Source organism: Cuculus canorus, chromosome 18, assembly GCF_017976375.1.
Source record: "Cuculus canorus isolate bCucCan1 chromosome 18, bCucCan1.pri, whole genome shotgun sequence".
Classification (NCBI taxonomy): Eukaryota; Metazoa; Chordata; class Aves; order Cuculiformes; family Cuculidae; genus Cuculus; species Cuculus canorus.
Window position 1 is genome coordinate 113,959 of NC_071418.1, and position 23,416 is coordinate 137,374.

At 47.1% G+C, this 23,416-nt stretch overlaps 1 protein-coding gene across 17 annotated transcripts; it reads right to left on the minus strand.

The window, feature by feature from the left end:
- Positions 1-1,323: 1,323 nt before the first annotated feature.
- On the minus strand, positions 1,324-22,216 carry EXOC7 (exocyst complex component 7). 17 transcript variants are annotated; one of them, XM_009563973.2, is made up of 22 exons: positions 22,062-22,216; positions 21,448-21,513; positions 20,398-20,582; positions 19,630-19,735; positions 18,898-19,120; positions 17,464-17,631; positions 16,413-16,424; positions 11,576-11,668; positions 10,521-10,589; positions 9,064-9,209; positions 8,587-8,739; positions 7,831-7,929; positions 7,144-7,206; positions 6,760-6,826; positions 5,653-5,691; positions 4,532-4,597; positions 3,673-3,793; positions 3,194-3,289; positions 2,846-2,909; positions 2,261-2,302; positions 1,956-2,089; positions 1,324-1,572 (listed from the first exon to the last, which is right to left on the minus strand). In XM_009563973.2, exons 1-22 carry the CDS (start codon positions 22,119-22,121, stop codon positions 1,470-1,472), a joined length of 2,175 nt encoding a protein of 724 aa, XP_009562268.1. In that variant the 5' UTR covers positions 22,122-22,216; the 3' UTR covers positions 1,324-1,469. The 17 variants fall into 17 exon arrangements, with proteins under 17 accessions (XP_009562268.1, XP_053939464.1, XP_053939465.1 ...); XM_054083489.1 differs by having other exon boundaries at positions 16,413-16,436; XM_054083490.1 differs by lacking the exon at positions 16,413-16,424.
- Positions 22,217-23,416: the final 1,200 nt, after the last annotated feature.

The window sequence follows — 23,416 nt, forward strand, 5'->3', positions numbered from 1 at the left end:
CAGCCAAAGAGCCCACCTCAAAGCTGCACCATTCACTGTACAGAGCAGCTTCCTCAACTAGGAAGAGAAAAAGCAGGGCTGGTGGTTGCACAACAGCAGAAGAGTTAACACACAGCTCTCCACCTTTCTACCATCTGCTCTCAGCCCCATGCCATGCTGAGGTCTGCCTCATCCTCTCCACCTCCCCGGGCTCCATTTGCGGTGCCCCAGAAAGTGACACAATCACAACAGCTCTTCCTCTACTGGGTTTATTAGACACCAGCATACATTCACTCCAGTAAACACGGGCTTCGGTGAATTATGGATTTGGTCCAAATTGTAAAGTAGCAGCTATTGTGAGTGCTCCTAGTGCTATGGAAACCCTGTATTTCAAGTGTTACCCTGGGCAAACAATGCACAAGACCACATAAATAGAGCAAGCAGGAGGAGTGAGCAAGGCACGAGCAGGAGACGCCTGCTCAGAGACCACAGAAACACATAAGTGCTCCAAAGCTCTGAAAGGCCATGGTGTGAAGATGGCAGAGCCCAGCTCCCATAGCAAGTATCACTCCAAGGCATGGGGGAGAACGGCACTCGCTTCTCATGGGATGCCCGTGGGTTAAAATTAATTACTTGACTGCTTGCAGGAAAAAGGATGTATCAGATTTAACAACACAGGAGACAAAGAAAAACAGGGATGGGAAGAAGGTGCTCTTCAGAAATCAGTATGCAGTGATCAGTATGCAGAAAGCACTTCTACAAATGTTCTGCCTCAGGTCAATGAGAAGTAGCATGCTGTTGGGATGCCATGGAGCTCCCTCTGGTTGTCCCTGCTCTGTCACAACTCCAGCCTGCTATCACTGTGTCCAGCGTTGCCTGACACAGGACAGGGAGCCACTACTGGGACAGCACATGAAACTCTGGGGTTAAACACCCCTTGTGCATAATTGGACAGCAGGCCTGCCAGGCACCACCATGGCCAGGCAGCACTGTATTGCACAACTGCCACATCATCACTGAACTAAGTAGCAGTTGGAAGCAACAATGGGAAAATCCTTTAGGATTCTGCAGAACTGAGATTACCAAAACCCATCAAGGAAGCAGGTAGCACCATTTGGAGGTTACAGCCTCCTGCTCCTAGGTGGGTTGTTTTGTTTTGTTTGGGTTTTTGTGGTTTTGTTTTTGGTTTGTTTTTTTTTTTTGTTTTTTTTTTACACACTCACCATGTCTGTTGCACATCAAAGCATTAGAATTTATACCCAGGCCTGAACATGGGCAAACGTAAGATCACACACAGCAGCCTTTGCTCCAGATCCATGGAAGAAGGTAAAGACAGCCAGGACGTAGCATTTCCACAGGTTTATAAATCTGATAAATACAACACCCTGCCCACCACAATGGGGCAGCAGAAAAGGGAAGAGAGTCCCAAAGGTTGGTGAGGGAGTGCTGACTGGTACTTGGCAACTGGAGAGCACACGACAGCTAGAGATTTACGCTGATGTGTCAAACAGCTTCTCAATCATCTCCCCCACCTGGTCCACCTGGTATTTGATGTACTTCTCGGGGTTCTTGGTGAAGGGCACATTGCCATATCTGCAGAGGAAGACATCCCCTGGATGTCAAATGACTGGAACACGGCTGAGACTCACTGGCCCCCTCATCCATCACAAAGCAGCTACACTCCAGCACCTCCCACTTCAATTTGACACGGTATTTTGTAGGGTTACAGGATCTGTTTACAACTGGTCTTTTGAGTTTTACATGAAGAGCCCAGAGTTTTGTGCTACCTAGAATATCTGCACTCACCCTGACCAAGGAATCAGGGTGACAACAGATGTTCACAGCTATGAGAGTTCAGCTTGGGAATGTTTCAGTGCACAAAGTAGAGAAGCTAAGACAGGGCAGCTCAGGCTACTCTGGTCCCCAAAGATCTCAGTAAATCCAAAGAAGAGGACAATGTTACAAGACACCATCACCTGTTCAAGAAGGTACCATAGGTCTCTTTCACAATCATTTTCTGTGCCCGGCGGATTTTGTCCCGTTGCTCCATGTCTGGGATTGCCCAAGCCTTCTGGATCTTACAGAGCTCCTCCAGTCCATCATTAAAACCCTGTCCAAAGTAAAACGCAGTCATTGTCCTGCCTGCATTCATGTCTCTATAACGAGTCTGATGTCCTCCCCCTCCACTGCTCACCAACAGACAAGTCTCCTTGGGCAGATCTTTGGTCTGTCTGTCCCATTCAACTATGAGATGTTTTTACGCCATCTAACACCTCCTCACCTTAAAGCGCTCCTTTATCATCTGCCTCTCCTTATCCTTGAGCTGCAACCAGGAGGGAAAGGATTTTATTTAATCTCCATAAATAAATTTCCAACATCATTGTTTGCCCACAACTCCCCATACAACCTAAGCAATATCCTACCTACGTGGCTTGAATTCCCTCTCCTAGAGGAGGGAGGAGAGAAAGCTGCAGTGAGCAGCAATCCTGCATTCAGCAACTGGCTTTCATCTGAAGTAGGTTTAATGAGCATTAATTATCAGCCAGAACAGACATAAAAATAGACTCCTTTACGCTTCCAGTCCCTTCTAAGGGAAGGTGTCAGGGTTTAGCAAACCCAAAACAGAGGCATTTGCTCATGTGAACAAAAGAATGGAGGCAAAGATTAAAAGACTTGCATGAATCCGGGGCAGGGGAGAATAGAAGGCAGTGCTGCACTCCATCCTGTCCCAGCCACAGTATTCATGCTGCAGAGCAATACTGGCATGAGATATAAAGCAGGTTTCTGGCAATTTTTTAAGATGACAGGGAAAAGATGTTTCCGACAATTCCTATCATCTAAAAAACAGCCTTGCCCATCCTCTCACCTTCACTCCTGGTTGAAAGACAGGCAGGTTTCTCTCCAAGATGTAATCTGTCACCTTCAACCAACTGCATTTGAAAAGAAACAGGAATGATGCAAAGAGAATGGGTTATGCTCATCCCACCAGAACATTTGTGTCTCCACCCATGACCCAAAGGCCACCCCACACAGTAAACACCCCAAAACTTTCCACAGTGACCCCTTCCCAAGTTATATTAGTAACTTGGAAACAAAAGTACTTGGCTTTGGTTTTAGGTAAGTTTCTGGTTTAGGGTAATTTCTCCCACTGCTCCAGCAGCATTGGCTCCCAAGTAGCTCTCAAACTGAAAAAAATAAGGGAAGAGCACCTGACCTGCGCTGATAAGTCTGGATCTGCTGTTCAATGAGCTCCCGGTAAGACCTCTCAGCTGTCTTCTGTGTCACAGCTACCAACTGGATTAGTTCAGACCTGGAAGAGAACAGAAAACCTGAGGAAGCACATGAGCCAGCTGCTGTTGGAGCTGCTAGCAGGATGGCAACATTTAAAGCCCATATCAACAAGGTCTTTTCTGCTCTTTACAATAAACAGGACCTTGAAATGCACAGATTGTGAGACAGAAACTACTCCAAAGTCCTCAAGTCCTCCCAAGATCAAAGGATTCTCTACCGCCTGACTACTCTTGTGTAATGTCACGTTTACAATAGTGCAAAGGTTTCAAAAGGGCAGTTTCAAGAACGGAAAAAAGAGCAGAAGTGAGACAAGTGATCAAGTAAATGCATTTGATACAGAACCCAGCTCCAAAACAGTGCTCAGTTGGAATTTCAGGTATATTTTCCCAGATACACACTTACTTTTCCAGGGATTTCAGAATGTAGTTGTAGTTGTTGTGCAGAAAAATGGCACTCAAAGCTGGGTCTTCATAAACCTTGGATTTACTAAGAAGGTTGAGCTGCAAGTTGCCCAGCACTTTGCCTTAAAGAGGGAAAAACAGAGGACAAAGTTTTGCACTGAAACTTCTCATTGCTCACAATCCAAATTGAGCGCTCTGTACTGCTGCTGTGGGCCCTCAGCAAAACAAACAGCTCAGCCCCAGCTGCAGGTACAGACAAGGGTACAATCACACATTCTTGGCAATCCTACAAGCCTCAGACAGATCTTTCCTCAGAAAGTCACCAATACCTCCCTGTGAACCAGCTCCTGTGTTGCAGCTAGGAATACAGTTGAATCCTGTGTTCAGAATAAGTCCCAGGACGAGCATGGGCAATCAGACTTGGCCTCACCATGACACAGGCTCAGACGCCAAAGAAGCCAGCGGACCTGATCCCCATTGTAAGAGACCATCACAGCGCAGTACTGTAAACTCATCTCGCTCTCTTACTGTAAAATGCAGGATCAAGATTTTACAGATCCCCTTTGGCAGCTGGGAAACCCTCTGGGACTGAAGGGGCAAAGCACTAGCTGAGAATGGTTCGAGGTAACAGATGATGAAAGCTCTGCAGCGCAGTGAGTTGCTGCACTGTGCCTTATCCTGTCTAACCGTAACATTCTGAAGCTCCCAGTTTGACCCTTTATCCATTCCTCCCATCAGACTCCAGCTCAAACATGGAAAGATCTTCTGGAGTAAGAGACTGCCCATGCTCTTCACCCAGGTATGAACCAAGTGAAGGGCAGCCAATGCGGCAGAAATGGGAAGATGTGCAGAGTACTCACAGATGTAGGTGCTCAGCAGCCGCCTGCTGAATTCTGAACTGTAACTACTTGCTGAAGAGCTGGTCTCTGAAAAGAAGAGAGTCTTAGGCCAGTTAACATGCCATGGGGAAGGGTGTGGTGTGGTCAGCCTGAATCTATTCAAACATGCCTCATCCCTGATGCTATGGAATTAGTGCAGAGCTCCCGTCGTCGGTGAAATTAGCTCCCTGTCTGAGTGCTGACTGTTAGTAGCTTATCTAGGGTGTGGATAGAAAAAACTCTGCACCCCTCAGTCCTTGTATCTACACCAAGAGCTGAGCAACCCAGCAGAAACCTCTCCTTTACTTTCCAGTTCTCAGAGGCCATCCTCTTGACCAGATATAGAGTCATTAGGCACATGCTGTCCATCCTTCCCACACCACTTGAAAAATGTTTGTAAGTACTAGAAATCGGCAGTCAAGAGAATAAATGAGCTGGAGCTGTTAACAGCAGGCACACAACAGTAACTGAAACAAGCAGAAGGGCTCTGGGAAGTTTCAGCCATTCCCATGGTTGCTGATAGGGCCTGCTTGGCTCTGTAGGAGGGATTGTGCCAGCAAGGGAGCCTGCCCTTACAAGCAATGACTCCAGGCTCGCATACATTCCGCTGCCCTATGCATAACAGGTGGCTTTCTGCCCTCAAGGGCTTGTGGGCATGGGTCCCACAGGACACATAGGGTAGCTATCTCATCCTCCCCCCACCAGAGAGTTTGGCATGTGGGGCTAGCTCGGGTGGTCCAAGTTCATAAGCACCCCATGGGAAAGGCCTCGAGGCTGTTGTTGCTGGGAGTCGGACAATAAGGAGCGAAGCACATATGGGATAAAGCATGATATCATCTGGGCCAATTTGCTACTCGTGCCAAAGAGATTCAGTGCCAAGAGAGCGTCTTCAGCCAGTTTCATCTCATGAGGCCTCCCTCATTGTCTGCTGGTGACAAGCCCTCCCTATTCTCTCCAGCCCACTGGCAAGAGTTACTCACCCTCCTCTTTTTCCCTTTTCAATTATGTGTTAACTTATTTACCGTTCCTAGAGGATAAAAAATTAACATACATGACCAGAGTCCAAGGCAATATAAACAGGTACATGTGGTAAGTCTGCTTACCTCTGGGATCTAAAGGAATATTGTATGTGTCCCCAAGAACTACAGAGATTAGGCAAAGCAGAGAAAAAGGTAGGGAAGAGAGAAAGAAACACAAAGTGCAAAAAGACAGGTTAGAGACCACCATCCCTCTGAGAACAAAGCAGATATTAACACAGAGCAGCCACAGACAGCTACAAAGGAGAGCAGGCAGGAGTCCCTCCAAGTCCACAAATGGAGTGAAGATCACGGAGGAAAGGCAGTCTAACCTCCTTCCCCCGCTAGAGACATTGTTTGTACTGTCATTGTTTGTACTTAACAACACACTTCATTCCAAACCAGTTCAGACGCACTTTCAAGGCAAAGGAAAGCTTCCCCTCATGCCAGCAGCAATTTACTGGTCCTTGAAGTGAATTGCCCAGCCCATATAATGTTCCCAAGAACCTGAGCAGAGCCATCCCTCCTTCACTCTGCCCTTTAGCATCCCTGCATGCAGTGGTATCACTGCATTTAACTTATTAGCTCTGCTTTTGCTACCACTTGAGGCAAACATCACAGAAAAACTGCATGTATTTCCCAGCAGCTGGGATCACTCCAGGAGTTACCACACCCAACTCCAGACCTGAGCTAGCAACTGGAAGCTGTCATGACAGAGGCACCCTCGGAAGCCATTCACCACCCCAAAGTAGATACCTCCATTTGCAGAAGCAGTTCCTCTCCCTTGAAGTCCACTGACAATCACCTCTGACCTGATGGTGCTGTCTAGGGCAATGTCAGGTCCGTGGCAGGACAGAGGCCACAACTTGACCAACATTCAGTAATCAGAGTCACTTGAAGTGAGAAGAGCTCTGCCCTGTGTGGGTGCCCAGTGACCACACAGCATACCAGCAATAAACACCATTCCAAAAGCACCTGATACGAGCAAGTGTGCAAGGCCAGCAGGGAAACTCTCTGCATCTCTTGGAGTTCTCCAGATAACCAACTTCATAGCAGACAGGAAGACAAGACAAACCACAGGGTGAAGGACAGGAGGAGAATAAGCTCACAGTGAGTGCTGAGGCTTGATCTTTTTAGGGAAGGCATCCACTTTGGGGAAGGAACTGCATGCCCAAACAAGCCCCATGCATGTACCTTGAGATGCTAGCATAGCACCTGCCGTCTCCTGAAAATCCAACAATTGCTGTAGGAAAAGGATGGCCTGGAAGCAAGGGAAAGAAGTTATGAGCAACCAGCACTGCTTCTCTTATGGTCTGCTACTAAGGATCATGAAGGACTCCTTGGCCTTCCACGCTTACAAGCCTTCAAGAAACAAATCACCACACTCCTTTGAGCAGCTGGATTTTACCCACATAGTCAATCACAGTTTAGCAAGAGTAACTCACTAACGTCTCTGTGGAATCCAGTTAATTGCCATTCCAATACCAAGACAGCTTAACTTAAAAGATTTCCCTACCACTCTAAAACCACTTCAGAGGGTGTTTTTGACAAAGGATGATTCAAAACATCATGACATACGTTGCTGGTGAGTTCATGAACTGTCCCATCTTTTGGCATGTTATATTCCTTGTCTGGATCATTCTAAGAGGAAATAGAAAGATGTAAGGCAAGCATGTAAGGAAATGGTAGACATCTATACAACAACTGCTGCTGCAAGTGAGCTGCAGCCTTGTTTATCTAGTCTCTTTCAACACCCTCAGATTTGGCTCTCAGTACCATCTCCTAGTGATCAGAAACCACAGCTCATATGCACTGGCAGCTCAGGACCACAGGGTTTTTTTCAGCATGTGACCATCATCAGAAGTCCAGCTCACCTATCGGGCAGTGCATTCACCAAGCCCACCCTACACAGACATAGTTTAACTCAAGCCCTCTATAGCTTTTCAAACCAGCAAATTTTCCTTTCTTTTTAAAATACGTTTAAATTCTGAGATTGACTCAATATTTGCTGGGGGCTGGAAGCATGTCAAGTTATTTGCCGTATGACTGTTAAAGGTCTTAGGCAGAGGCCTCCTGTATTTGAAATCAGCACCAAGCATTTGGTATTTGCAGCTGACCATCCAAAGCAATCCAGCAAGCACAGACCTGCTTTAGTCAGAAACTGTGGTCTCATGGAAAGCAGAAAGCTAAACTGGGGTTGCTGCTCAGAAATCCCCTCTTCCAAACCTGCTGGTGTTGCTAGAGAGAACATTGAGAACATCATACCTTAATGTTGTCTGCAAACTCTTCTAGTGCCTTCGCACCAGTGGTCTCCATGGAAGTGATCAGACTTGGCAGTTTGTTCTTGGTGCCTGCTGCAGTTCCCTGGAATAGTCCCATAACAGATCAGAGAGGGAAAACAAACAGTATCTGAACTTTCATTCAGGAGCTACCCTTCACGATCCCCCATCCTAGCTCACTCTCAGTACCCCACATGCCAGGAGAATACACAGCACCATCAACAATGCATGAAATCCTGCATTCTTCAGCCAGCCAGGAAGGAAAGACGTTGTGACTCTAACAGTGATCAGGAGGTTGGTACATCACAGTCACCAGCTGGAAGCAGATGGGAAGGAGCCTTGATAAACCAGAATGCCTTATTTGATACCTAGAGAACCTTGTGGCACAGCCCAAGCAGGCTCTCCTCAGAGCAGCCCATCTTCCAGACATCAGTGACTACAGTTTAAACTAAGCTCAGCAGCAGACATGAAACACCTCAGAGGCCATGTACACAGCAGAATAATTTAGACAGTCCATCACTGGGTCACGGCTTGAACTGAAAAGAACTGCTTGAGAGATGCAGAGTTTCTGGTTCACCGGAGAAAGGAGGAAGCTGCATTTGTATCACTACTAGTCCGTGGAACTGGAATGATGCTGGAGAACGGCAGCTGCATGACTTTGTTCAAAGCCACTGTGACCAACCTTTCAAAAAACTCCAGACAACCCAACCTACACGACCCTCTCCAATCCCATCATGCTTACCTGCAAGACCTGGTCAAATTCTGGCTTCATCTGCTTGAGATGCTTAAGGATGGGAAAGATCGTGAGCACAGCCGAATAGTCGTGACGGATGATGGCTTTCCGGGCAGCTGAGACAATGTTATCCCCCTCCATGATCAAATTATCTAATGACTCCTGCAACAAAACCAGAGTGAAGACGAAGCAGCATGACTTTTGCCCAGGTAGCACAAGGGACTCAGTGCCAGATACACGTTAAGGATGCCAATTTAGGTGATGGGTTGCTTGCAGTATCCAGTGCATGACTCCAATCACATGTTCTACAGGGCGTATGCAGGCCTCAGTTCCCTGCACAGGATCTGGAAGACAGCCCTAGCAGTGCTGGTGCTCATGGGCACCAGCAGCAGGTGGTGGAATCCACATTCTCACAATGACAAGGACAGGAAAAAGACTTTGTGTGTATCCTTTACAAGAAAAGCCAAGCAGAGAGGCTCAACTGACCTGGATGAGAGAATCAAAGGTCTTCTTCTGATGGTGCTCTGGGACGACTTCTGTCAGGAGCTGGTACTCACTCTGGGCCAGTTTGACAAAGGCACTAATGCAGTGAATGTACGCATCAATCTCAATGTCAAAGACGTCATCTCTCCCTGTAAGGGCAAGGTGGCTTTAAGAAACAACAGATTTCACAGCAGTGAGCTGCTCTGTTCACTCCAAAGCCTTGGTTTACACAAGGAGCACAAGGTTCTCCTGGAAAAGGTGGTTCTGTTTTTGAACCCATCTTTGCCTGGGAACAAAGTCATCTTCTCACCAAACTTGCCCTGGGGCTTGTGCATATCCTGCACGAGGCATACAAAGCCATCTGCAGTTCAGGAAATAGGCACATCAGGACACCAGCTCTTTCCAGCCTCATGACAGAAGGCAAATTTGGAGCTCTTCTGGGTTACAGACTAAATTTAATCAAGGGTTTGAACACAGAGTACTAAACTCAGGAAGGTCTGAGGTGAATTATTCAACATCTCTGCTTATATTTTTAGAATTCCTTATCCCCATTCGTCATGTAGATGAAGAACTGCCATTTTGCATCAACATTTCTGGGAAACCAAGACTGTCCTGGAACGAGCCTCTTCCCACAGGCAGAAACAGAAGATAAAAAACAGGCAGATGAACATTTAAATCCTATGAAGCAGGAATGTCAGCACAGCAAGGTAAGCTATCTGCCACACACTGCTGCATACAAATGCTAACATTCGATCCCTAGCATATAAGGTCTCAGACAAAGATCCAGCAAAGAACCTATGAAGCACGCATGAGGAATGCCAGTATGATACAAGGGCCCACATCAACTCATGCCAACCACTCACTGCATGTATCAGCAAAGAGACTCACACCATCCTGCACGACTCAGACCCCTGCAGTAACCACTACTTAAGACAGTAAGATTACAGAGAGGCTTTTTCTAAACTATGGGCTGCTGCCGCTCTCCTCCTTCCAGCAACCTCTGCAACTTTTAACAGAGAAATAACCAATTCTTCCCTATGCTGGTACGTCCTTCAGGTTCATCTTTTAAATATTATGGTCATCAGAGGATACAAAAATGCAATGCCTATGGTGTAGAGTGGCACAGTGGCACTGTGTTGCACACTGCATGTGATCCCTTCGCTGTTTGCTTCACTTCAACACCGAACAAGTCAGCACCTACTGCTGGAAAGTGCCCCTCAGCACAGTGGCCACCAGTCTTTGGTTGGACAAAATTGAGCTTCCCTGTTTGAGGGCTTGGGGGTGTGTGATTAGTAGGAATGAGTTCTACTGAGAAGAGCCAGAGCTTCTCAGCCAGAGAAGGCCCATGCTCCAGGACTGACCGCATAGATGAACAGCCACTGGCTACAAAACCATAGCAAAACATGCTGAAAAGAAGGGTTGTTAGCCAGCTCATTATGAAGTGACAACATGGTACTTACCAGCAGCCGGCCAATGCTTGTCGCTCAGGGTATCGGAAAGGTGTTTAACTCGTAAATCATGCTCATGACCTAGTGAGATGTCAGCCGGCACAAACAGAAGGCGCAATTTATCCAAGGTGGTTACAGCATGGATGCTCACACTGGCTGGAAGCTGATTCAAGCTTGGCTTATTTGATCTGATGGACACTTTTTTCCCTACACAGTCCCAGGAATGCTACCTGACCAAATCCCTGTAGCAAGTAGGGATGTAGCAGTAGCAGTAGCAACCCTTCAAAACCTGATGAGAAGCGTGAGTTAAGTCATCTGTCAGGCCACAGAAGTCCCTTGAACCTCCTCCATAAGTTCTGAATGGGTTAGCAGGCACCAGAAGTCCAATAATTTGTACCCACAGCCATTACAAATCCAAACTTGAAGTCCATCTCCTGCTCAACATACTAATTTTTTTTTCCCCAAAATAGGTGATGTTAGGTGCCATCTGGGATTTAGTAGACTACAGTGTAGGTGCCAAAGAGATCTACTTTGGATGCACACACAGCAGGAGGCAGAAAGGTCTTATAGATGCTTTGATGCAAGTGACCTCTTCCGTTACCTGGTACGACTTCTATGAGCAGAGGAGAATATAGAAGACAACCGCTTGGGTGGGTTTCCCCAGAAAAGATATACAGGCATGATGCACTGAGCTAGCTGTAGTCTGGCACTTGCATCAGGTTTGGAAAGGTCACTAGGAAATGTCTCAAAGTCCAGGCAAAAAGAAAATAGAACAGAAACACCACAAGCAGATGTCATCAGAGGAGGGCTTCCATCGGCCAGGTGGCTATGGTGGGTCACCTGCTTTAAGATAACATTCCTCTCCATCAGCACTCATGTTTACTTTGAAATTCAGACACTAAATTCAGAAAAATAATTTGGCGCTCCAGCATCTCCTTGGTTCCCTAAGGACAGCTGTGCTTATCCAATGCTGTCCACCAAGCACTAGGCTAATGGAAGTCCCACATGGAAAAGCAAGGCTGATACACAGAGAAAGTCAAGGGTGAAATAGCTAGAGCTGTGATTACCTTCCATAGGAATGAGGTTAGAGGCCCCCTTTTTCCCATCTAGACCATGCTGAGAGTACTGTTTCAGAAGGTTCTGAGCCTTACGGATCGTGCCTGTCACCAGAGCCAGAGAGAAGAGACAAGACCTAGAAAATGAGTGAAAGAAAACAAACCCAGAACACCATCCCTCCACCAGTAAGTCACCTGGGCCCAGCAAGAGGATGCTGGGCACCCATGAGCATGCTCAGCACAGGACTGTGAACCCGAAACTCATGTCTGAGTGTGCTTGCAGACCACTTCCTAGCTTTGAGGGTAGGGGTATGAATTCCAGCCAGGGTTACAAAACCAGGGGAGGCTCAAATCAGTTTGGTGAGGTGGTACGGCCAGATGACAAAACATGATCTGAGAAGGGAAGCAACAAAGCACCCTTCCCTGTAATGAGTTTATTTAAGCCAGTACTCTGCATCCAAGCACACATTTGCTTTTCCTCAACTGTGGAAGCAGGGATTTGCAGTACGGACAACATGATGCCTGCCCCCTAGAGCCACAACTGCAGCTGCTCAGAAAGAGGTGCCTTTCAAAGAGTATTTTCTGAGCATGCTCAACATAGACCCATCAGGAGCCCACAGCCAAGACAAGGAATGATCCCTAGTGTTAGAGGAAGTGATGAAAGTGTGACAACCTCTGGGCTCAAGAGAGCAATTGCAGCAGCAATTCCCATCACAGGAATCATTTAATAATGGATGCTGCCCACCCATGTCTAACTCACATTAATCACCCTAATCCCCAAGACACTTCTAAGGAGCTGCAAATCAATTAAAACCATGGAAAAAAAATAACACTGGGTTAAAAGATTTATACTTAACATACACAAAACCCAGACAGAACTGAACAAAAGCCAAATGCTGGATATACGGCTTGAAAGCACAAAACAAAGCATTAATGTGACAACTGAGAACTAAGCACTGTTTCCACATTAAAAGGTTAGTCGTCATGCAACAAGCTACAATTATCACAAGCACACGGACACCCTCTCCCAGCAGAGCTTTACTGTTGCCTGCACAACAGGGGACAAAGTTTTGGGAAGGCAGAAGGAGTTTCTATAGCAGACTCAGATGAAACAGAGCAGTGCTGAGTAAATGAAGAAGGATCCAAGAAATAAAAATGCTGCTGCCAAAATTAAGAATTGTTCTTCCGTTTTAAAGTAATAAATGCTTCAAACATGCAAAAAATCCCTACTTCCACCACTAACTGTGAGCCACAGTGCAGCCTGGAAATGAGTGTTGGCTGTCCAAATGCTGAGGCTCGCTATCCTGAGGGGAAGCCCAAGTACATGCTGCATTGGAACACTATCCTGTGGTGCAGGACAGCTTCATCCCACAAAGGGATACACAGCAGGGCAAGGAAACTTGAAGTCCCCCAGACAGTGCATCTAATGGGGAGAGACAAGCTCCCACTGAATAACCAAGCTGCCTTAACCTGGGCTACTTACAAAACAACAGAATATGGTTCTTGATGTGTAATGTTTCACTGGCAACACGTTTCTTCTATCACCTCAGAGTGTTCTCAACAAAACAATCACAAAACAAAAAAATCACATCCATAGAACATATTCTAGCAGGAAACTTCTCTTGCCTCTAGCCCCATACTGGGGAAGTGGGAAGACTTACACCCTCGCCATGTTTATGCATTTGCTCCTAGCTGCTGCCATGTGATCAACTTGCCACTTTTTCCAAGCTTTCTCCTCACATCCAACACTTTACTCTTAGCTACCTTCAGAAACCTTAAGAGCTTGGGCACCACAGCAAGTTCCTCTAAGTAAGCAGGGCTACAGCAAACTCCAGAGGTTTTGCAGCTCTGGTATTGTTCTTCTACCAGTTCTCTCAGCTTTCCAACTTGCTTTCAAGCACCAGGGGGGAAAAATTAACAAAGAATAAAAAAGAGGGTCAGTGGGTGTGAAAACCAAGCAGACAGTACAACTGCTGCTGCTGCTGTCAATAGGATCTCACTCACAGGCATGCAGTGCAGGTCTCTACAGCCTGTTCCTGACAGTTTCTTCTCCTTTGAGAGCCAAAACCCTCCCTATTTGCATAAGCACAATTACCTGTGTTTACACTGACACACAGAGACTCAGCTTCACAGGCATCACTTCGGTGCAGCTGTATCCATCTTAGTTAGCATTGTAATTAGGCCTTAATGGATTCTAGTGGAAGCCAAATACTTTTGTTCCATGAGTGTTTTCCCCATTAGGTAGCTTGCAAACCAAATGGGATAGTGTTTCAGCTGCTAATGAAAACATCACATTCAGGCTGGGCAGTGATCAATATGGGAAGCAGGAACAGTCTTTTTATCTGGGCACACAAAGACTCCAGAACCTGCCTCCAGGCTAGGTAAACTGGAGCCTTAAGTCAAGTGGAAAAGAGCTCCCCTATAGCTTGAAAAGAGACCCCAACTGTCAAAAAACACCTGTTCTTTTGTTCTTGTGGCCCCATTGCTAAATAAAGTGGCTTTGGGGCATACACAAGGCACAATTTTCCAGTTCCACACTGTTCTCCTGCCTATTCCATTAGGCAGTTTTCTAACAAGGCAGAAGGAAAACACATCCTCTTTTCCTAAGCACCAGCTGCAGGGGCCTGTACAAAACTGGCTTTTGCTTGTAGGCAGCCAGGCTGGGCCCCCCAATCAGCATCTTCTGGCCCTTCTTCCCTGGCATCACAAACAAGTGACCGCCTTTGTATTATACGTGCACTTGTTTGCAGCCAGATGATTTGGGAATCTAAATACGCTTGCCCTCTGAGATAGACTGCTGACATTTCAAACAGCATACTATGACAAAAACAGCCCACAGATGGCTTTGGCAGTTCACCCTGACTTGGCAAGTTTCGGTTACGAGGAGATGACTCTGCTTTACAAGTATCTTCAGCAGTCAGGTTTCCAATCGCATGCTGTAACAACAGAAGACAGTACAGGGTACACCAACAAATGAAACAATAATGGAGAGCTGTAAACCCCCTGGAACAATACATGGATATGGAATATATTCTCCACAATCTGGCGTAGTACCTGGGGAGAGGCAGATATCTCTGCCTCGTTACCCTATCCCTAATACCTCACCTTCCCTTTAGCTGTAGCTTCTCTTGTGCTTTGCTTTGTGGCTAAGCAGCTTGTAGTACATCAGATTTAGTTTGTTATTCATCCCTTGCAACAGGTTAAAGTGTGCATTGGGGTGTGCACCGGGATATTCTTCCTTAAGGACTAAGGAAATATCTCACTCATTGAACCATGAGAAAAATGTCTTATCTCAAACTCAAATCGGCAAAACTTGATTTCACTTACTGAAGCAATAGCACAGAAAAAAATGCCTTTGTCCATAGCTGAACAAAGGCTGAAACCTGGTGAATCAACCACCACCAGATGAATATTGCTATGAAGGGGGTCGCTGTGCCGGTGTGAAGAGGGTGTGAGACCTCCACCTCAGGAGCTGTCCTTGAAAGCTGATGGAACTGCAGAAAAAATGGTGAATCTCTTCTCAAAGATTCGTATTTTTTTTCCCCTCCATTTTTAATTTTACTTAAGTACAATTTAGGAGCCATAAGAGACGACTGCTGTATGGAGGCTTAACAGCCTCTGTCCCTCAAGAGCTACAGTCAAAAGCTACAGTCTGGTTGTCTGCCCTTGTTCACAGAGACAAATTAGCCACTATTTTTTCCTGAGATTAACAATACCCCAATATAGATCATTTGAAATGCCCTTCCATTCACAAACTGTCAGCTCTCTAAGACCACTCAGACCATGCTCTGTGCCTTCTACATGACCTATCTCAAACTCAAACTAAACTGGGCAAAAACAGGACAAAAAACTCCTGGCAAATCTACAGATGGTACATGTAATTTTGGACATCCAAATGCATGCATTTTAGAAGAACCTGGCTTGTAGGGAACAAATGCCTATGCCTTTAAACGCATAGGCTTCTTTCTGTACTCTCTCTGTGACCACCCAAGATCTGAGACTCATTAGAAAAAAACTAGCCTTTTTTAATCTACTCATGCGGAAAAAAAAAGTCCCCTCCATCTCTGACTGTTTGAGTACAGGGGAGATGTCACTGTTCAGCAGGCTAAACTTCAGAAAGGTTCACTGATCACGCTGACTGCACAGAAATCAAAACCAAGGGATCTTTTCAGTGTCAGGTGATAGCAAAGAACTGTGGACCAAATCTGAAGCATTCACAACCCGAGTTCCCCATGGCGGAACTACAGATCCCCGCCTTGCATCCTCCCGGAGTAGAGAGCTACTGAACCGCACAAAAATATTTTTTATCTATTGTAATCGAGCTGTTGGGCAGGAGCCACTGCTCAGGAGCTGAACACAAATGACTGCTGTCATACTTAGGAGTCATTTTAACACTAGTTTTCTGCAATCTGCAGCACAGCTATTTCTGAGCTGGAAGATATCGTCCTCTACAGGTCTCTCAACACTGGGAAAAAACTCTTAAGCAAATAACTACCTGCCAAACTCCAGAGGAAAGCCAAGTGTCAGGTGAGACATCTCCTGTCAGTTCTCCTCTGCTGGCAGGGGAAAATCCACTGAAGTCCACGGACTGATTGCATTCACCAACTGCAACTTGCACATCAGCTCTCAGGAACAGCTCCAGGGCATAGCAGCAAGGCAAAGATGGATTTTTAAAGACTAGGAGGGTGATCACTGGATGTCATGGCCGGTTCTAGGCAGCCCTCCCTCTCCAAATATCCCAGGCACACCCTCTGCTTTAGCAAGACGAGGCCCAGCAAAGCGTCTCCGCACACAGAAGTGAAGAGAGTGAGCACCAGGGCCAGCACACACACAAACAGACGCACATTACCTGGAATGAGGACTGCATTCACATCAGGATTATAAAAATAAACATGACATAATTAAAATGGGTATTTCTTTTCTTTCCTTTGCCCATCCCATCCCATCCACTCTCAGTCTCTACCCACACTTCTTACTATTTTCCTGAACCCAGTAAGACTATTTCGACAACACAAGAAGAAATGCTAGAGTAGGAGAGTATTTGCCAGGCAAACCAACAGAAATATGAACTTTTCTGACTTTCATCATTATTGTAGAGGAAACAGCAGGTGCTGTGACACACGGAGGGACCCTGTCACTGTGCTGCTATGGGAGGTACAAGCTAGCTTTTGCTGGCCCTCCTTCTGGCTGCGCTCCTACTAGATGGCACGTTTTAGAGACAGGAACTCCAGCTCTGGTATGCCAGAGCTCGCTGTAGAAAATGCAGCAAAACTCCATTACAAGGAGGAGAGGTGGAATAATCCACCAGCAACATTCGTAGCTCTTCCAAAAACAAGCTGAGGCAAAAAGCTCTAACAGCCTTCCAAAATTCAGACAGCTTTTGATCTCATTTCTGTAGGCAACTACCTAGTCCCCAGCTCAACTCCTGTTGGGTTCCTGGTTTCCTAGTACAATAACAACTTATTCATAACTAACGATCAAAGTGATGGGGTTTATCAGAGCCAAGTTTTCTATTTTGCCATGGCACTGTCGATATTGCAAGGCCAAGGACAAGTGTTCATAGACCATATCCTTTTATAGCCTGTTCAGGTCTCTTACTTATCTCCTTTGTTAAGCCAATAGTCTTCTCTCTGTCTGTACACAGGACCCCCCTCCTCCCCTCACATCATCCAGAGAACAGACCTTATGACTTGACAAAGAGACAGAAAATGTCTGTAGTCTCAATGCTGAATCCAGGGCAGAGGAGAGGTGCCTATCTCCAAAACCTCACCCCTGCTCCTGCCTTAAAAGCACATTTCAGACACAGAGGCTCCCTCAGCAGTGAGAAGGCCTGCAGAAAAGTGTTTGATGCTCGGGTAAGAACATACACAGCACAGTGATCCTCCGCTTCAGGGGCTCACCTGGTCTCTTCATTGGCTTTTTGGTGGGGGTGTCCTTCCTTTTGTTCTGAATGGCAGGGGAATATGGCACCCCACTGGAGGAGCTGTTCTTGCGGAAATGGTCTTTCAGCCCCTTGATGGAGCGGTCGAGCTGGACAGAGCGGATTTGGAAGTAAACAGTCATAAAATCTAAGGAGACAAGGTAGAAACAAAACTATAAGCAAACAGAGCACTATTTGGTGAAACAAAAACTTTTCCAGAAACACTCTGTGCCTCAAGAGGTCTTACTAGCATTGATGTGGGACCCCAAGTTGGTGTCTTTTCCTCCCAGAGCCTCTCCTATTTTCTTCGAAAACTTCTCCTTTCTTCCCGTGCCATATTCCTTCCAGTCCTCCCACCACATGCAACATTAAGCCTGTGCACCACTGCCAAGAGGACAGCGGTTGTGGAACTGACAGGAGACGTTTGTGGAAGACGTTGTGAATTCAAGTGTTCAGTTTCTAGCACGAGAGGCTTTACACACTTCTCAGGATTGAGGGTACTCAAGAACTAAATGAGGTATTCCTCATTTGAAAGCAGAGCACAAACTGACTAACAAAGTATGCCATACATGCCTGAGTCGCCTTTGATCACAGAAAAATTCTTGAGAAGCCATTAAAGATGTTTGTCACACTTGGTAAGCACAGTAATCCTCACACGGAAGTCAGTCACTGACGTGGGGGGCAACTCCCACAGTTGTGTGTATGCGAAAGCGCAGGTTTTCCCCAACAAGCCCACAGTCATTTGCTCCCACAGGAAAAGTTAGTATGAGAGTATAAAGCTGCAGGCAGATTTAGACGCTGCAGAACATCTCTGCTGCTTTCCCCTCAACCCTTGGTCACACTTAATACAATAAGTTCTGTATATAAACAGTTCTCAAAGGGGAATAACTGACTAGAATCCTGTGCATTTGTAATACCCAAGCACTAGACAGTTGCAGTTCCATCAGAAGGCATTGCAGATGGAAGTTAAATGAATTTCTGCTATAGGACAGACTATGCATTAAGATAACTTGTGCTTTATTTATCACAGCTCTTTCTCTCATCGTATCCACCAGGAAATCATTCTGTTCAACCAGCAAACCATCACGTCACCCTCACAAACCTTTTTGTGCAAACGCACAAAAAGCAGGATCTTATAGTGATGGAAGGAGACTGAACTCCTCACCTAAAAGGAACCAATAAGGCAGACACCAGCCCTGCCAGCGCTACAAGCCACCAACAGCAGTGTGACCCACAGTTTGTGAGCTACACAGTGCCTGAGCAGAGGCTTCATGGTTGAATGGGTGCAACCCACTAGCCAAACTCTGCAGTGCTACACACAACCCGACTTCTGCTCTTAACCACACGCGGTAAGCAGTTACACAGCACTCTCCTGATAGAGAACTACAAGGGAACAACACATAGCATTACCAACCTTGATTTCTGCCGTTTTCCACAAGCCAGCCAGAAATGCAGATGATATCATGCAGGACACTCTCTGGGAGGTGCTCCAGAGACATCTCCTCCTGCGTCTCCATTTCATCATCCCCACTGATCAGGTCTAGGATGAGGATAGGTGGGACTGGTTTGGTGTGTCGTGTCATCAAGCTGCGAAACTCTGATTCCAGCGACTCCTTGCCCCTTTCAAAGAGGGATTTCTAGCACAAAACAGCAGGAGAGAAGCAACACAGGGCTTCCGCTATCAGTCACTCACAAGTATTTCTGCATGAGTACATACTTTCTGCAGCGTTTTTCACCACTGTCAAGTACCTCATGCTTCAACTCCAATGTCTGTAACTAAGAGACTTTTAAAAATAATTAAATAATTGGGAGTTGTTCAGTCTTCAAGTGCGATTTAATCAGATCTCCCATTCTGCTCATGCAGCTGAAGGACTGAGAAGAGCTACTCAGGAGAAGGTTCAATCAACTCCACCACATGTGCAAGATATCCATTTGGAAGTCCTACTGGCACAATGCATAAAGAGAGCGAAATGCCACAAGCAGAAATGCTGCCAATCATAGACTTAAACAGAAGCCAAAACAACAGTTTCTTTGGCTGTACCCAAACACCTCCTCCACCAGGCAGCAAACACACCAGTGTCTCACAGAAGAGGGCAAGCAGCAGGTCCCTCTCTCACCCACACCAAGTTCCAGACCCATGACCTACCACACGGTTCAGCTCTGGGCTATCTGGGTTATTGTCCTGGAAGTATTCCACAGCCTTCTGGATTTTGTCCATGCAATTCAAGTATTCCTCCAACCTCCCAGTGGGGCTGGAAATTAAACCAAAAACAAAAAGCAGTGCAACAAGAAGCAAAGAAAGAAGATATCAAGAAAACACCAGACCAAACTCAGGATAGAACTAACAAGGAAAATTTCAATTCCCTTTTCTTCAAGTAGGAGAAGAACATGGGACCGCATTTTGCCTCCACTCAACACTATATCAGAACATTGAATCAACGCAGCATATGCAGAAGTACTGATGACTGAGCAGCACGCAATTCACAGCCTTGCCTTCCTCTCCCAGTCAGACCCCGATGGAAAGGCAGAGAAAGCTATGCATCTCAACCCAGAGACTGAAAACAGGCTCCGGAACAGTTCTCTTTCACCCTGGATGCAGTGACATCAGCAGGGCAGGAACAATTTTTGGGAAAGGATGGAGGGAAGAAGACAAGCCATCAATGCTTATGAGCCTCATACAGCAGCATGTCTGCAGAATTTGGAAGACACACCAGTGCAGAGCGTGGGTAGACTTTGCCCTCTGGGGATTGCTGAAGGTCAAGTCAGTCAGCTTTACTGTGGACTGATGGTGCGGCAAGAGCATAGGAAGGGCACAAGGAGCATTACAATGAGCGTGTGCAGTCAGCTTCCCTATCTCTGTCCCAAAAGTTCAATAGGATGAAGCGCCCTAGCAAGGTCTAGCTGCCCAACTCACCCTTCCTTTATGATCTTCTCTGTGTCCTTAGCCACGTGGTAGTAACTGATGACGTGATCCAAGCAGGACAGGGTCTTCTCGACATTCTCCTGTAAGCGCTGCAGGTTCTCTGTCTGTTTATGGACAGGGATGATAGAGTTCTCCAGCTTCATCAAACGACTTTCAAAGGAGGAGAGGATAGAAACCTACATGCCAAGAGAGAAACAGAGAGATGAGAGCACCCTTCTGCATCGATCCACGCGGTAGGGCAGTAGATAGAGTAGGGCAGTCAGAGATCCTTGTGTCCCAGCTTCTCTTTTTGGGCTCTTTAATCCCTCTATGTCCCAGTTTCTACTAATAATCACGAAACAGACCACCTGCCATACAGAGATGGGCAAATCTTGAATTACATGTTTACAAACCATGAAAATAATATTCCAAGACAGCACTATGGAAGAACAAAACTATTTGACAGCAGGAAACAAATCCGCAGGAACTGCCTGGAGGTAAAAATAGCAACAAAAGTGGCAGCTGCTTTGCTCGATAACCACTAAGACCCAAACGTGTGATGCATAACATGAAGGCACAAGATCAGCTTTTTAAAAGGGACTGTGATATTGCTTCTGAAAGGCAGAAAACCTTAGCGAGTTCACAAAGGCTGCCTTAATGCTTTCTTTAAGCACTGACCCAAAGCTGGAGGTAGTATGCTAGCTGAGAGATTATGAGCAATTGGAGCACAACAATTACTTTCTACTGCCAAAATAGACTCCAAATCAAACAACAGCACAATGCTGTTGCACAAACTAGTCTGGAGTATATTCCCAAGAGTGTTGACTGTAAAGAGACAGGCGAGCTGGCTCGCCTCATCTGAGCCCCCACTGCCCCTTAGGGTGGAAACACTGATTGGTCTTCCCCTTTGCCCAGACAGTGAAGTGTAAAACAGATGCAGAGCAAGTGTTTTATTACTCTGCATTCCTCAGACGGGCACAAGGACAGCCTTGAAAACAGATTATCCTAAGAAAAAGTAAATCCAAGCCCAGTGTCAGGGCTGAACTTCAGGGACCTGTTTACCATGTTCTTTGTAAGCTGGTCACTCTTCTCAAGGCTCTCTTTGATAAACGAGAGAGTTTCTTCTTCCTGTAAAATGAAAAAGTACATCTCAAATTCTGAACGCTAGGCATTTGAGTTGCTAAACATCACATGTAGGTTTTTACATGTCCTGGTAAACACTGCAGCAAAGCACGCTCGATCTGATACTGAGGCCACGTTTTAACACACCACCTCGAAATAAACACCAGAGCACGTGGCCCAAGGGAGAGACACAAAACACAGCGAGAGAGGTCTTAATGGAATACGCATTTCCCTCCTGTTTCCCAAGCCCAGCCTTAGCCCATTCGAGTCACAACGCAACCAGCACCTTTCTCATGAGGCGCAGGGCCCCGAGCGCGCGTTTCCCGTCCCAGCACGGCCTCGCAGCCCGGGCTCAGCGGGCACCGCACGTAGTTGGGAGAGCCGCCGACCCGCAGCGGTGCACGGGGCCCCGGGAGCCGCCGGCCCGCAGTGGTGCGCGGGGCCTCCGCCCTGGGTCCACGCCGGGCCCTGAGGAGCCCCGGGCTGGCGGGGAGTTCCGTGGTCCCCGGACCCCGGCCTCACCGGTGCCGCCGTGGCCCCCTGGCCGTCCCTACCTGCTTGAGCTTGCCCTCGATCTCCCTCCTGCGGGCCGACGCCTCCTCGGTGGGGATCATCACGAACGCCCAACCAACCCCACCAGCCCCGTCAGCGCCGCGACGCCATATTGGGAGCGGCGTGCGCGGCCCTGAGGCGGGGCCTCAGCCGGAGCATGGCGTGTGCGCGTTGCTTCACGTGGCGGCCATGCTGGGAGTGGCGGCCGTGCTGGGAGCGGCGCCATACTGGGCGGGGCGCATGTAGCGAGCTGGTGTGATCGGGGAGGAATTTCTAACCTGTACAGAAAAGCTGTCTATGTTCTTATACTAATCCGTGCTCTCGCCCCCTCATTCACAGGTCAGCAAGGGCCAGGAGCTCTCTTCTCGCTGAGGCTGGGGAACAATTGCATGTGCTCCCCTGAAGAGTACTTTGTATTGCCTGACAAGCCAGTGGAAAGGCTCCCTCGTGGGGTGACTGAGCCAGGGGCGGCTGGGATAGAGGATGCAGGCACTGAGCCCAGGTCTCGCGGCCAGGCGTGGTGGCAAAGAGTGAATGAACGTACAGAAAGTTCAGTCTGCCAATAAGTCGTGTGAAAACTGACGGTCTGTACGAACATGAGGTGCAACGTGGCGTCCGAGAGGAGGCAGCAGAAAAAAAAAAACTTGGCTTGGCTTGCAAAGAGTCAAACCATCAGGGGTAATTTTTGGTAAAATGAAAAAGAAAGAGTAGAAACACTGCAGTTGGAATGTGTGTTAAAATACAGTGCAAAAGGGCACAAAGCATGCCTGGGGTCTCTAGGCTGTAAATAACTCCCCAGCTCATTGCTGGCTGTTTCTCAGCAGTGGGTGCAGCTGCCAGAACAGCAGCTCTGACACAATCCTGGTCCCGCCACCTTCCCGCCAGAGCACCGTGGCCGTGCTACTCTTCCCGCCTTACAAACCGCCAGCCACAGAATCCCCACAGGCCCAGGAGAAATCACTTTCCATGCCAAAACTGCCACAACGGATGAAAAGCGGATGTGGTGACTCAGCAGTGGCTGTGGAGGAATGCTGAGTTGACCTTTGTTTCCCTCTCCATGAGATGGAATGGGGAGAAAAAGCCCCCTTTTCTGCCCCAGAGAAGGGATTTTCATCCAGGTGAATGCACTTACTATCAGCATGGGCTCAGGAGGCACAGCCAGCACAGCTGAACAAGGATTGCATCCTCAGTACAATTTACAGCTGGGGCTTTGGTGCACTAGCAAAAGAGCTAATGAGTCCCTTTTGCAGCATTTACCAAGCAAAGTTGGTTCGAGTGCTCTGAAACCCGTGACATGGGATCAGATTGGAGCCCGGCACCTTTGGGGTGTTGGAGGATGCAGTGTTCAAAAAACGTC

Excerpts from the sequence above, each read along its gene's own strand:
- EXOC7 (XM_054083489.1), bottom strand. The coding sequence starts at position 22,121 with ATGATCCCCACCGAGGAGGCGTCGGCCCGCAGGAGGGAGATCGAGGGC. Across the intron at positions 20,583-21,447 it reads ACCAGCTTACAAAGAACATG|GTTTCTATCCTCTCCTCCTT; the intron begins GTAAACAGGTCC and ends CTTGGCATGTAG. Across the intron at positions 1,573-1,955 it reads TATGGTACCTTCTTGAACAG|ATATGGCAATGTGCCCTTCA; the intron begins GTGATGGTGTCT and ends CTTCCTCTGCAG.